General features: G+C 42.7%; 1 protein-coding gene across 1 annotated transcript in view; it reads right to left on the minus strand.

Moving 5' to 3' along the window:
* LOC135873819 (ATP-dependent translocase ABCB1-like) overlaps positions 1 to 15,423 on the minus strand; it is a 110,973-nt gene that overhangs the window by 47,112 nt on the left and 48,438 nt on the right. Inside the window, exons 5-10 of the mRNA XM_065398433.1 lie at positions 8,013 to 8,166; positions 6,775 to 6,802; positions 6,386 to 6,577; positions 5,130 to 5,301; positions 4,285 to 4,409; positions 626 to 803 (exon numbers count right to left, since the gene is read on the minus strand). Of these exons, the coding sequence (XP_065254505.1) occupies positions 626 to 803; positions 4,285 to 4,409; positions 5,130 to 5,301; positions 6,386 to 6,577; positions 6,775 to 6,802; positions 8,013 to 8,166 (849 nt within the window). The remainder of the gene's footprint in view (positions 1 to 625; positions 804 to 4,284; positions 4,410 to 5,129; positions 5,302 to 6,385; positions 6,578 to 6,774; positions 6,803 to 8,012; positions 8,167 to 15,423) is intronic.

Below are 15,423 nucleotides of genomic sequence, written 5' to 3' on the forward strand. Positions count from 1 at the left end.
TTATTACCTTTTCTTAGCTAATAAACCTTTAGTTAGTTTACTATAGAAATGTCTACCAGCGTTGTCTTTGGTATAAAATCTAGGATACTAATTGATCTGGGGTAAGTGATTAGACTCTGGGACTGGAAGCAACCTGAATGTGGTGTGATTTTTGGTGTAAATGACCCTTTATCATGAAGTCAAGTTTGTCTGGGTGGCAAGATAGACTAGAGAGTCTGTCTGTGACTCCATGGTAAGACTGGTATAATGATCCCGGAATTCACATTTGTTACTGGCTTGATAAAATCTAATTATAGAACACACCACCAGTTTGGGGTGTCTGCCCTGTTTTCTGACAGCCTGCCCTGAGATAGGCATTCCTGGTCGTGAACCACTCCAGACAGCATGACAGTGACCAAATGAGATATTTGTTTAGGAACTTTGAGGTCTTAAATATGTAGATTCAACATCTCTGTTGATTTATATTAAACATATTTTAACATTTAGTCTGATGGGTACTTTGTGCCTGAGTAGAAATTATAGATCTTTTTCCGCGGTACTTAAACAACAAAGCATTTTCTCTAATTTATAGACCATTTTTAAAAAGTTTGCCTCAGCTAATCAGACTATACTGTGCTGTACTTACAATTAACACACATCCGAGGTCATAATTCTCTTTCTCCTCCACTGTGAGTTTGGTTCCATACCAAAATGCAAGAGCAAAGGCTCCAAATAAAATAAACTCTGTGAAACCCAAAGATGTGTAGGTGGTAATGGATTTTTTGACTCCAACTTTCCTAGCATTCTCTAGGTTAACATCGTATCTGAAAACAGATGATAAAATGTTAAATTTGGTATTTACCCAGATGACATTCAGTTCCCGAGCTTCCTTTCATGCTTCTAGGGTTTTCTGCCATAAAAATAAATTATCTAGATTCTTAGATCGTGTGAATCAACACAGCTTCATTGATTTTCATCAACAGAGGATCTGGCCCGTGGCTGCTCTGAGTGAATTATCAGGCACACAGATAAACATGATATGTTGGGGAACAGTCAACACGGCTTTTGTAAATGGAAATTGTGCCTCACCGATCTATTAAAATTCTTTGAGAGTTTCAGCAAGCATGGGGACAAGGGTGATCCAGTTGATATAGTGCACTTGGCCTTTCAGAAAACCTTTGACAAGGTCCCACACCAAAGGCTCTTAAGCAAAGACATGGGATAAGAGTGATGGGAAACAAAGGGTAGGAATAAATGGTCGGTTTTCACAGCAGGGAGAGATAAATAGCAGGTTCCCCCAAGGATCTGTACAGAGACCTGTGCTGCTCACATATTCATAAATTACATGAAAAAGAGGGTGAACAATGAGGTGGCAAAAATTGCAGATACAAAATTATTCAACATAGTTAAGTCCAGAGCTGACTGCAAAGAGCTACAAAGGCATCTCACAAAACTGGGTGACTGGGCAACAAAATGGCAGATGAAATTCCATGTTGATAAATGCAAAGTAATGCACATTGGAAAACAATCCCAACTATACATAAAAAACGACGGGGTCTAATTTAACTGCTACCACTTAAGAAAGATCTTGTAGACAACATGGACAATTCTCCGAAAACATTTGCTCAATGTGCAGCAGCTGTCAAAAAAGCTAACCGAATGTTAGGAACGATTAAGAAAGGGATAGCTAATAAGACAGAAAATATCATCATGCCACTGTGTAAATCCATGGTATGCCCACACCTCATATAATGTATTCAGTTCTGGTTGCCCCATCTCAAATCAGATGTATTAGAATTAGGAAAGGTACAGAGAAGGGCAACAAAAATTATTAGGGGTTTGGAACAACTTCCAGCTGAGGAGAGATTAAAAAGACTGGACTGTTCATCTTAGAAAAGAGATGACTAAGAGAGGATATGATAGAGGTCTAGAAAATGAATGAAGAGAAAGTTAATAGGAAACTGTTATTTACCCCTTCATGTAACATAATAACCAGGGGTCACCCAATTAAATTAATAGGTCGTAGGTTTAAAACTTACAAAATGAAGTACTTCTTCACATAATGCAGTGAACAACTCTTTGCCAGGCCAAAAGTATAACTGGGTTCAAAAAAGAATTAGATAATCTCATGGAGGCTAGGTCCATCAATGGCTATTAGCCAAGATGGTCAGGGGTGGAACCCTATGTTGTGGATGTCCCTAAACGTCTGAGTGCCAGAAACTGGGACTGGATGACGGGATGGATCAATCAAAAATTGTCCTGTTCTGTTCATTTACTCTGAAGTATCTGGCACTGGACACTGTCAGAAGACAGGATTCTGGACTAGATGGACCATTGGTCTGACCCAATGTGGCCATTCTTATGTAATATTGGAAAAATTGGCCCGAAATCAACAACATGAAATTCAATAAAGACAAGTGCAAAGTACTACAATTGGGAAGGAAAAATCAAATGCACAAATACAAAATGGAGAATAACTGGCTAGGTAGTAGTACTGCAGATCTGGGAATTCAAGTATATCACAAATTGAATATGAACCAACAACGTGATGTATTTGTGAAAAAAAGATAATATTCTGGGGTGCACTCAGGGGAGTGCCATTTAAGACATGGGAGGCAACTGTTCCACTCTACTTGTCTCTGGTGAGGCCTCTGCCAGAGTAGTGTATCGGTTTAGGAAAGGTGTGAACAAACTAGAGAAAGTCTAGAAGAGAGCAACAAAAATGATAAAAAGTTTAGAAAACCTAAGGAAAGGTTAAAAGAACTGGGCATGTTGGTCTTGAAAATTGAAGACAAAGCGGGGACCTGGCTAACAGTCTTCAAATATGCTAAGGAGTGTTACAAAGAGGTTGGTGATCGGTTGTTCTCCATATCCACAGAAGACAGGACAAGGAATAATCAGGGTAATCTGCAGCAAGGGAGGTTTAGGTTAGATATTAGGAAAAACTGTCTAAATATTAGGATAGTTAAGTACTGGAATGTGTTACCAAGGAAGGTTGTGGAATTCCCATTATTGGAGGTTTTTAAGAACTGGTTAGACAAACACCTATCAGAGATGGCCTAGGTATACTTGACCCTGCCTCAGTGCAGGGGGCTGGAACTGATGATCTCTCAAGATCCCTTCCAGCCCTACATTTCTAGGATTCTATGAATATCAGCTCTCAAAGGGAAGAATTAGTGCTCACTCAATTGTTGAAGAAAAACTGCTTTAGATAAAACCAAACAAGTAAACAGAAGCCAGAATCCCCTTTGACTCCACAACCTGGCAGTAGTTCGCTCTTGCTGAACACTGTTGGAAGCCAGGAACTATTCTCATAAGCTAAGTTACCAAGATATATGCCAATAGCAAGCAATCAAATACAAATTAAGCACCATATTATGCTAGTTAACCCCTGTGAGACAAGGACAAAGATTAACAGTTAGTTAATGAAAAAAATTACTCTCTTTCCTTGCCATTCCTTTACAAGCTTATGGTTTTCCATCAATCAATAACAGCTTCTGTTCACTCATTAGCTATCTAATCCCCTTTAGCTTCTCAAGGGCATTACAGAAAGAACCGCTCAGCCCAGCCATGTTCTCAGAACGTTTCAGGAGGACGTACATATCATTTTATTGTTCAATGGCATGCTCAGAAGCTTTGTAGGAACCTCTCAACACATATGTACAAAAATGCCCTGACCAAAAGTGGGAAGCCCCAAAATGAATGGCACAGTTTGCGCAGTCGTGAAGGGATACTAAAATGATGTGTAATTAATTTCTTCCACATACACTATATATCATTGGTGCTGTTCAGATTAGATCAAGAAGAGGAATATTTGCAAAGCACTAAGCACACATTTAACTTTAAGCATGTGGGTAGCCCCCTTGAAGTCGATGACATAGGAAAGTGATAGGCAATTTTACCTAAGGTCATGATCCAGTAAAGCATGAGGTTAACTGTAAACACTTTAATCAATGATTTCAGTGGGAGTGTGCATGTGCTTAAAGTATTTGCAGAAGTGCTTTGTTGGACTGGAGCCTTAGAGAAGATTGCATTTTCTATAGCTTCAGCTTCCAAATTCAACTTCAGGTTAGTGTCAGAGGGAAATTGGGCCTTACAATGGCCCTCCATAATGTAGGTCAATTGAGTGATTGCAAATATTCATGAGTGACAGAAAACATCTCCTTCCATATGCTCATATTTATCTTCATCTGAACTTCTCAGCTGTCTGGGGAATAAACTGATGGATCATCTTTGATTTTTTTAAAATAACCACATCACTTTCCCAAATATTATGTACAATCAATATTGGTTAAAAAAACTCACTTTGCTAATGCCTTCATCTGTCCATTGAAAGCAACCACTGTTCTGATAGCAGTCAAAATTTCTTCCGCCACAGCTCCTGCTCTAGCATAAGCAGTCAGCTCTTTTGTAGTGAACGATGCCAGGAACTGGAAAATTCAGAGGGTGGGGGTAGGGGAAAGTATTTTATTGCAATCTATTTAAGTGGTGTAAATTATGTACAGATACAAAGGAGGATCAAGCACTTAGGGAAGAGCCTAGAATTTAGGAGACCTGGGTTCAAGTCCCCACTCCAACAGTTTTCCTGGGCAACTTCGGGTACGTAACTTCTTTCCGTGTTTCACTTCTTCATGTGTAACATGGGAATCCCCTATCTTGCATGGTGTTGTGAGGCTAAATACAATGAAGATTGTGGGGCACTCAGAAACTATAGTAATGGAGGCCATGTAAATAACTTAGCTATCTTAATTATAGGTCACAATCCTGTTTCTTCCTCCACCATTTTCAGTGGTTGGGTGGGGGAAAGAAAATAAAATACAACCTATAAATGGAAACACTTTATCAATTTTTTTGTGCATTACAAGCAATATCTACTAATGTGGGCACAGTTGATGAATGCTGATCATCCTCTTCCCATGTGGTGAGTGGTGGTGACTGGAAGCAGTCCAGGCCTCCATGGCATGCCAATGCCTGCCTGCTGATGCTCAGTGTAGACAGAGCTCTGCAAATTTTGGGGCAGGAGCCAGTGGAGTAGGAGAAGGGCTGCTCTCCATGCTCTCCAAACTTTGGGGTCATGTTGCTTTGGGGTTCACTCCCTCTCAATCTGTTTTTAGAAGTAGAATTCTTATTTGTTTTCCCCCAGCACTTACGATTGATCCAACTGCTGCTGCTGCAGCAAGGAGAGGGATAACTGACAAAATCACCAAAGTCAGTTTCCACCCGTAGACGAATCCTATAACAATCCCTGTCAGAAATATGGCAAAGAATTGTACAAATATACAGAACTTGTCTCCGATGCCTTCCTGGATGGTGTTAATGTCACTGTTAATTAAAAAAAGAGATTTGTTAACTTTGATGAATGCCTCCTCCTCACAAATTTTTCTGTTTTGCTGGAGAAAAGCTTGTCAGAAGTTTAATTGTTCAAATCATTGGGCAGTAGGAATTTTGGACATGGGTATTGAACAGCTCTTTGTGGGGCTAGGAACTAGCAGATCACAACTCATTTTCTGTGATGTAACCTCTAGATAGACTTCTGCCATTGCTACCCCTGCTCATTCACACGTGACCCAATTCATTTATGCAATATCCAAAAGGAATAATCCATACAAAAACAAAAATTCACCCCCAAAACCTTTACAGTACTTTTTCCTCCAAGTTCCCCTATGTATTCTATCTTCTTCAATTTTGTTATTAGATTTTAAGATCTTTGAGGCCAGGAATATCTCCATTTTGCATCCTATACAGTGATAAGCACAGTGTTAGTAAATTATTATTTGGAAAACCATTGTGTGTCACACTAATTTTCTCTTGCTAGTTACATATGTGGGAGCTAGGATTGGTGAAATTCAAGCCTCTCTCATTCCCTTCAGGATTCACATCTTCCAAAAACTGGGCATATCCCTCCCTGCAAAAATAAAATCTGGAGAAACTCTTCATACCCTGATCATACCTTCCTCTGAATCCCTGCACAAGGAACCTGATCCAAAGATTCCTAATGATTTTAATTGGTTTTGGATCAGGTTCAAAATGATAACACAGTGCCTGTAATTATGAGTGCAGTTTCATTTCATACAATGTCAGGGTTTTCAGTGTTTGTAAACTAGCTGGAGACAGCAGAGCTGTTCATCTACAGTAGTTTGCAAAATAGCTCATAGACACTACAAAGCCAATGTCAGAGGAGTAAGATATTGCATTTCACAGCATAGACCCTCGCAATGGAATGTCACTGAAACTCTGAAAATGAAGTGCAAAATGATAACGAATTCCTCCCTCAGACAGCAGTAATATGTTGAGTCTTAGTTAAAAAGGTTTCCTGGACATTCCCTGTAGCTAATTCTATCAAGGTAAACATCAGACTTCTCTTTGGCTCATGTTCCCGGTGCATAGATAAATAGAGCCTTCTCACTCCGTCAGTCGGGTGTTCAACGTTCCAATCTGGCTGGTATCAAACCAAGCCATCTCCTGGTGAAGTATTGCAAAAAAAAACTTTTGTCGGATTCTTGCTGTCTGTCTTGCAGCTGAGGTCAAAAATGTCCCGACTTGGATCGTGCTCAATATCACTACAGCAAAGCCAATACCCGCATAGTAGTAGGCAAACCTGTGGTAAAACAGTAACAGTCCATAAGGTCAATTGCATCTTGCAAGATAAGTTGGACACATCAGGTCACGTTCAACCCTGCTGAAGCCAATGGGATGTAATTGAGGGCCAAATTTGGCTTACAGCCTAATGGACAAAAAAAATATATAGAAACTACACTGTGCTATTCTTATGAAAATAATTGCAGAGGTTCTTACCTGGTCATTTCAGCTTCTATATCCAAACCTGGAATTGCTGGACAAGTAGAGCTACTATTCATCACAACTGAAAGATTAATTGTAAGAAAGAAAAATATTCAGTTTTATTAGAACAGGCATAAAACAAATCATGGCGGTTTTAGGCCATAATCTTATGGGTGTTTTGTAGGACACTACACTCCCTGCAACAGCTCTGTAGATTTATAACTTTCATGGTGGCCATCATCCTTCCAGTGGAGGATCAAACAGGGCAAACTTCTGAGTCAGCTCAGAGGGTTACTGTAGAGTGATGTCACGGATTTAGCTCACCACGTCAAAGGGCACTGGTCAGATCATAGCTTCATCTGATCTGACCGTCTGATTCCAACAGTGGCCAATATCTGATTTTTCAGAAGTTGATAACTCCCCCTTCTACCTCACACAAGGCAAAATTCATCCATACAGACACCACAAGTCTGACTTTTATGCACCACTTAGGTTCCACCCAAGCCTCAAAACTGGGCCCAAGTGGGGTCCAAGTGGTGGCTCAGCCTTTTGCTGGCTGTCTGCAAAAAGGTAAATTTCACTAATAATGCACCTAACCAAAGGTGCAAAACTGTTCAGACCAGGGAGAAATGGGAGACCCCTTCCAGGTGTCAGCACATATATTTTAGGGTAAGTTATGATTGCCCTTATCAGAAGCTTAGCTCTTATAAAGGCAAAGTAGTATTAATGGTCCTATTTTGTTGTTTTAAAAATCCAATCACATAACTTGATTTGGTGACCTCCTGGGACAGTGCATTCCATGGATTAACTATACGCTATAGAAAGTAGTAAATTGTTTTACAGTTACCAAATGTACTGCTCTGTAATTTATCAAGTGTCTATATTGCTACTGTACTATACAGCAGGGTAAAAAGGAAGGACTGCTCAGAATTTGGGGGAGGGATAACTCAGTGGTTTGAGCATTGGCCTGCTAAACCCAGGGTGGTAAATTCAATCCTTGAGGTGACCAATTAGGGATCTGGGGCAAAATCAGGACTTGGTCCTGCTAACGAAGGCAAGGGCTGGACTCGATAACCTTTCAGGGTCCCTTCCAGTTCTATGAGATAGGTATATCTCCATATATTATATTATTTAATTCACTATGCTCTTCATGGCTTTTAACACCACAGCAGCACTCCATCCTGAACCTCTGCCAATCCAGTAAATAAGAGACTCTAACAAATATTTTCAGAAGTTGAACAAACTTTATTTACCTGAAGACATATTTACTGCTTGGCCAGTCGTCACAAATCTGTTTGTCATCTCTCCAAAGACAACGATTAAAAGTGGCAGCCCTGTTCCATTTGCAACAGCTGCAATCAAACCTATTATCATCAAAATGATATCCAGCCAATCGGCATACCCAAACTACACGAATATAAAGAAAAAGGTATTAATTGAAGGTTGACAAATTCACATAATTGTGACAATATTCTCCTAAAACACATAGAATAGGATTTGTTTTTACATAGCACCATTCATGATTTGGGTATCCCAAAACACATTATGAAGCAATGAATTAGAGAATGTGAAGGCAAACACAACATTTCGGATGCACTTTGAAAAAGCTTACACACAGTTTTAGGCCAGCTTTTATTGAGGGAGTTAGGACATGTTGGCAGAATGGCAGGATGAATCCCCTAATCTGCAGAAAAAAGAATCTATCTTCCATTTTTCACAAAGTGATAACATCACCTGTGCAACTCACTGCCTCTCTGTGTGCATTCTACTACATCACACATTTACTCAGTGCATTTAAAATGTAAACAAGAAAAGGTAGTTGACAAACATTTGGCTGCTGCCTACCAATAGAAACGGGTATGTAGCCTTTATCACATTTAAGAAAAACACAGCACTTGTTTCCCTGGATAATTCATGAGACATTATGCATGAATGGTAAAATTATCTCCAGTTGAGAGAGCCAGGGCAAGGCCCTACCTACCGCACATGCTTCACTTCAGTCCTTAACATGGGTGAATTTCACTCCGTCATGGTGCTAGTGCTGAAACATCGTCAAGCACTGGCAGTTAGCTGTGGGGGGAACTTTGCACAACAGGCCATATTTTTAAAGCGGGAAGCCTGAGATCAACACACAAAAATGGCTGTGCCCAATACTAAGTTTTGCACAGACCTCTTTCCTCTCTTTCGAAATGCAGTATTGTGGTTGCACATTAGTCTGTCACCATAACGTACAACAGGCAAAGAAAAGGAACAATGAGAAATATAAATCAAACCAATAAACTATGCACTAACCAATTTCAAAATGCCAACCATCTTTTCCTTTGACTTCTCATTTTTCTTTCTAAAGAGATTAATGCAAAATTAATCCAGGCCCTTTCTTGAAAGGCAGGGCAAGAAATTTAACAGAGTATTAAGATCAAGGAACCCCTACTTTTTCTTGTTCTGTAACTGGTCATTTTGCTCAGGTTTTTCATCATGTTGGAAAGTAGGATTGCCATAGCCATTCCTTGCAGATTCTGTGGAGGGGAAAGTAGGTTTTGCTTTCACAAATAGTAAGGTCTTTTAAGTCAGCTTCTTATGAAGCACATTAAATCCCTTTCTGAATTATCTGAGCACCAAAAGAGTTGATTTTTTTAAAACAGGAAAACTACATTTTTCTCATGCTCTTGAAACAGCTCAATCACTTTCAATTTTTTCCTCCCCAAAAATCACATCCAAGCTGAGAACAAACAAACTAATTTTAAGGGAAGTCATTAAAGACTAACTTGGGCCTCAGTCTTGCAAAAACTGAGGGTATGCCTAAGTGTATGTCTACACTGGAAGTGCCACAGTGGCACAGCTGCAGCTATGCTCTCTGTAGCATATACACTTACTACAATGATGGAAGGGATTAGTGAATCCACCTGCTAGGTTGATGGCAGAGTTCTTCTGTCAACCCAATGGTGTCTACACTGGGGCTTAGGTCGGCTTACCTATGTCTCACAAGGGCATGAATTTTTCACACCTTTGAGAAATGTAGCTAGGTGGACCTAACTTTTAGGTGTAGACCAGGCGTTTGTCTTTGCAGGATTGGGGCCTTAGAGTGGAACAGGCATCTTATTATTTGTTGGTATTTCAGTAGTAGCTACAGACCGCAACCCTACTGTGCTTTTAGAACACCTTTGTAGAGTGTTACAGGACACTATTATGTTTGTTTTGATTATATAACAAATCAAATGCAGTTAACTGGCTCCTGACTCACATAGTGGAGTATTTGCACGCTTAGGCCCCATTGCTGATGCATGTAAATAACTTTAGGCATATGAGAGGCCACATTGAAATTCAATGGGACTACTCGTGTGCATAAATGCTCGCAGGATGGGAGCCTTAGTTATTGTTAAGCTAGAGTGCCACACCAGGGTCACTTAAGTTGATAGAAAGGCCACACAGAGCTACGCCCAGCCAGTGCTGTGATTAAGTTACAAGAGAATACATGTATTCAGTGATAACTACGAATATTTTCTGAATGCTGTTTCCTCCACATAGATCCCCAAGAAGGGTCCGTACACGCTGGGTAAAGACACCACAGAAGAAAGCTTAATAGCCAGAGTAGCATGATTTGTGGAGGACGACGGGAGGGCTGATCAGTTTTTCCATAGAAATCCCTCATGGCTACCAGACAAGATTCAAAATGTGGCTTAGTTTCGTGGCAATGGAGTACATCCTTCCAACAACTAGCCTAACATTCAAAAGAAGAAACAACTAACCGAAAAACTTACTAGGATCAAGTGGTTCCTTTTCTGTGTAATTTATGAAATCATCCTTCATTGTGTTATTCTGTTGTATGGTTATTAGACTTGCAGAAGTAAATCACTTTGAATAAAATCTGCATACACAAGGAAACAGCACAACCTTTCAGAGACAATAGCCATTCAAAGAGTTCACATTAAGATATGTTTATGTTTCTTTATTAATTATTTGTTTCCTTTCAACAACTTTTCCTAGAGAAGAAAAAATATTTATCATTACATACTACTTTTACATCAGGGTAGATTACTTTTCTAAAGAACTATGTTCTTTTTTAAAAATTAGGACAACAATGTGGCCTGCTTCCTGGGGGTACCCAGGGCTGTGGCCACCTGCCCTTAGCATGAGAAAGACTTGTCTGTGCCTGATGGGGGTCAGCTCCCCAACTCTAGTGGCCACAGGCAACACAAACACTCCCCTCTAGGCCTAGGCAGGCCCTGCTGTCTCTTTACAGGTTAGCGATAGGCACATTCCAACCCCTGAGCTCTCCGAGCATCTCCCTGGAGTGTGAAGCGCCTGCTCCACTGCAAACTCACAGTATTTACAGATTTGCTCTTTGGAAAGGAACAGTACACCCCAGCTTACCAGTTCCAGATCAGATCACCTCTTTGTTTAACACACGACACTTAGATACGTTTATAGTGAAAACGAGCAAAAGTTTATTTAACAAAGTAGAGATGTAACTCCCCTTTCAGTGCGGGCTTAGTACCTGAATGCAGTGCAAACAGGAGAGGGATACCTCACAGCTTTTGGACAGTTCCAAAGTTTCGGTCACCCTGGGCTCATTTCACTGTGCTGCTGGTAGGTGCCTGCCTCCCCCTCCTGGTATGCTAAAGGATCAAGCTACTTGGTGGTGCTTCCAGTGAGACAAGGGATAACCACACTAATGCTGTGGCTACAGCACTTGAACTCACAAATAATTCAAACTCACACAAGCAAACACATTAAAAACAATAACTATAAACTTTATGTAAGGACTTGACCAAAGAGAAATAGACAATCAGTGAAAATATTAAATGATTAAAATTATTTGAGATCAATAATGCTATGTAATTACTAAAGGCTCTGCCGAGAGGCATGCTAGGTCATGTGATCACACACTCTTTCAATGTTCCTAAACAAAAGTGTCTCTTCCCACACCCACTCCAAGTTCTGTCTGTTCCCCATGTCTCAGTTGGTGCATGTGGAGACATGTTGCAGGCCTGTAAGGAGATGCTGATAGAAACACACTTTATTATACTGGGAATTGGCAGTGCAGGTCTTGATGATCCAGGTAGATGAAAATCCTTCCGCAGATGCAATGTGCCTTCATGATGCAAAATTACAACCCAACTGCCCATATAACTCTAAGGGCTTGGCTACACTTGCGAGTTAGAGCGCATTAAAGCAGCCACCGGTGCTCTACCTGTCCACACTGGCAAGGCACGTAGAGCGCTCCTGGTACTCCACCTCGGCGAGTGGAATAACAGTTGATGCGCCCCCGCTGAAGCACTGCGGCACCAGTGTGAACGGGGTGTTGCATTACTATGCTCTGATCGGCCTCCGGGAATTTTCCATAATCCCCTTAAGTCAAGTGGCCACTCTTGTCATTGTTTTGGAATCACTGCAGGAATGCGGATATGCCCTTTCAAAGCTCCGTTTCTGACAGCCGGCATGCTTATCTGCTCCGAGACAAAGCAACCATTACTGTGGAATGCTGCGTGCGAGAGAGAGGGGGAGGAAAGGGGGTCTGCTGCTCTCTGAACTTACAAGACAGCATGCTGACATGCTCTCAGCCCCCCAAAAACCCACTCTCTCTTCCCCCACATACATACAACACACTCCCTGTCACACTCCCCCCCCCCCCCCAATTTGAAAAGCACGTTGCAATCACTTGCATGCTGGGATAGCTGCCCATAATGGACCGCTCCCAATGCTGCTGCAAATGCCGCAAATGTGGCCACGCCAATGTGCTTGAAGCTGTCAGTGTGGACAGAATGCAGCACTTTCCCTACTGTGGTCTCCGAAGGCTGGTTTAACTCAAAGCGCTCTACATTTGCAAGTGTAGCCATGACCTAATACAGGATACCCCCTCAGGTTCCATTTCTGGCTGAGTGATCAGGAGGCTGATTCAGGCAAGCAGGTCCTGCCTAGGGATCACTGGAAATGGACTAACCACCCACTTCCTTCTGACACAGTGCTGACAGTCGTTAAAGCTCGGAACCCATGGGTTCTAAAATTCCGGATCTGGTGTGAGCTGGCTGCAGGGCAGGCAGGCTGGAAGCAGTAAATGGCAGGAGAGACAGGCTATCTCCTAAGGTTGCTGGCAGGCGGCGACATGAGGATTGTCCCCTCCTGGGGCTTTTCTGCAGGCTGGAGTTACAAGTTAGGCCAGTTGCTGGGCCTGGAAGTGCTGTGCTGGCAGACTGCAGGCAGCCCTGCTCTCCCCTCTGCTTCCCAACTGGTCTCTCCCACATGGTGGGAAAAGCTGAGCTATTCATAGACTTCCTCCTGCTTTCCCAGGGCTCCAGGGCTCCAAGGATGATTTAAAGGGCCAGAAGCTCCCGGCCGCCCACCGCTACCGCCCTGGGCCCTTTAAATCAACGCCCGAGCCCCGCTGTCGGAGCCCTGGGGTAGCGGCAGTGAGGCTCTGGCAGTGATTTAAAGGGCCAGGGGCTGCCGGCCGCAGCGGAGCCCCGGGCCCTTTAAATCACCGATGGAGCCCCGGGGGATCCCAGCTGCTGCCGCTACCCCAGGGCTCGAGGCTCTGGTGGAGATTTAAAGGGCCCGGGGCTCTGTTGCAGTAGCGGTGGCAGCGGCGGCGGATGTAGTGTATTAAAGTGCTCTCCATAGTAGTGTGCTACTTACGGTGTACTGAGCATGCTCAGTACATCTGCTGAAGCCACTGCCCTTCACCCTGCCCTTATTAGCCGTAAGATTCTGCGGTTTGCTTTTGACAGGTTAAAAAGTGGCAAAGGGTCTTTGGAGGAGGGGGGTGGCCAGGGTGTGAGAAGGGGGTGGAAATTTACTGGTCGGGGGGTCAAGCAGCTGGATGCAGCATTAGGAAAGGGGATAAAGGGAAAATCAGGGCTGGGGGGAGGATCAGGAGTTAAGCTCGGGGTGAGGTGCTGGCAGAGGGTGACAGAGGGCAAAACCCGGCACAGGCAGGGGCACAGGGGTAACAGTTACCCCAGTGGCATTGAGACACCCGTGTTTGCAAAAATGGTCGGGGGAAATGGGCTTTTTTTATTTCCTCTCTCACAGACAGCACCTCTCAGCATCGGCTTCCCAGGGCTGGGTTCTTAAAGGCACAGGCATCCCAATGCCTAATCAATGCAACTCCTCTTTGTCTGATCTAACCTACTGAGGCTATGTCTACACTACAAAGTTCAAAGCGCTGCTGCGGGTGCCAGTGCTCCTGGTAATCCACCTCGATGAGGGGATTAGCTCCGAGCACTGGGAGCCGAGCCTGTCCACACTAGCGCTTTAAAGCGCTCAAACTTGCTGTGATGGGGGGGGGCGTGATTTTTCACACCCCTGAGCCAGCAAGTTAGAGCACTTTAACTTGCCAGTGTAGTATCAGATTGCATAGAGCAGTGTATCCCAAACTTGGGACACCGCTTGTGAAGGGAAAGCCCCTGGAGCAAACAGCAGCCAGTGAGAGCCACGATTGGCCGAACCTGCGGATGGGGCAGGTAAACAAACCGGCTCGGCCCGCCAGGGGTTTTCCCTACACAAGTGGCGTCCCAAGTTTGGTAAACACTGGTATAGAGTCTCCTAGCAGTTGTCTTATCTGTTGCTGGGATTCCCTGAATTCCCTGAATTTTTAAATGTAATTTTTTCTTCTCATTTTAGAGCTGACTGAATTTCTGGTCTAGTGTCAAAAGTTTGTGTTGAGTCAATCCACCAGTGGGGACTGCATTTTTGCAACTGTTATTTTGCCTCTCAGTCTAGCCCTTAGTGTTTTTCCGCATGCCACTGTGTACAACTTGATTCTCAAATATTCAATAAAGGCAGTATATTATCTCCTATAACGTCTTTCTCCCTGGAAAAAAATCTATTGTAATTACTGCCATCGTGGGTCACACCAATAGTCCGCCTAATCTAGTATCCTGTCTTGTGACAGTGGCCAATGCCAGGTGCTAATTTGGGAATGATCAGACGAGGCAATGACTCAGTGAACCATCCCATTGTCCACTCCCAGCATGAGTTATACACCCTCGAGTCAAGAAATTTTAATAAATAAATGATTTTTTTTATGTGCTTCTTTGTTCTTGTGCCTGTAGGGTGCAGTAAGGCCAGTTCCAATGCCTTGAACCTAAACACCTGAATGAATCTTAGTCTACCCTCATACAGTTCCTGTTACCTCTCCCAAACATTTAATATACCTAAGGCCATATCTACACTTTAAGTGTGGGTTAACTCAACTTATGTCAGCATAGAGTCACTATGTCACTTGTGTGCATGCCTCCTGGACTCCTTGTCTCAGCAGTCAGGGTACTCACCAGAAGCACTTGTATAGAGTCAGAGTGAGGTGCACCATGAATAGATATCCCACTGTATTTTGGGAAGCTTTGTTTTGGCAGTGTATGCTGGGTACCAAACAGGTCAGACAGGGGTGGTTGTGGCCATGGGATCCAACTTCTTATAATGCATTGTTAACCATCCACTAATTTTATATGTATCCCGTACATAAATGTATACATAATGTTTACACCTTTTTTTCTAAACCCACTAAGCTGCCTGGCCCTCCTCACTGTCTGCCATCTCACACAGAATCATGGAACTTGCATGGCTCTGCACTATTGTCATGAGCGTTTGCACCCAAAGGTGCATGCTCCTTTACTGTTTGCAGATCAGCAAACATACATGTGGGGTGTGACATTATACTCTACATTC

This window comes from Emys orbicularis, chromosome 2 (genome assembly GCF_028017835.1).
Source record: "Emys orbicularis isolate rEmyOrb1 chromosome 2, rEmyOrb1.hap1, whole genome shotgun sequence".
Lineage (NCBI taxonomy): Eukaryota > Metazoa > Chordata > Testudines > Emydidae > Emys > Emys orbicularis.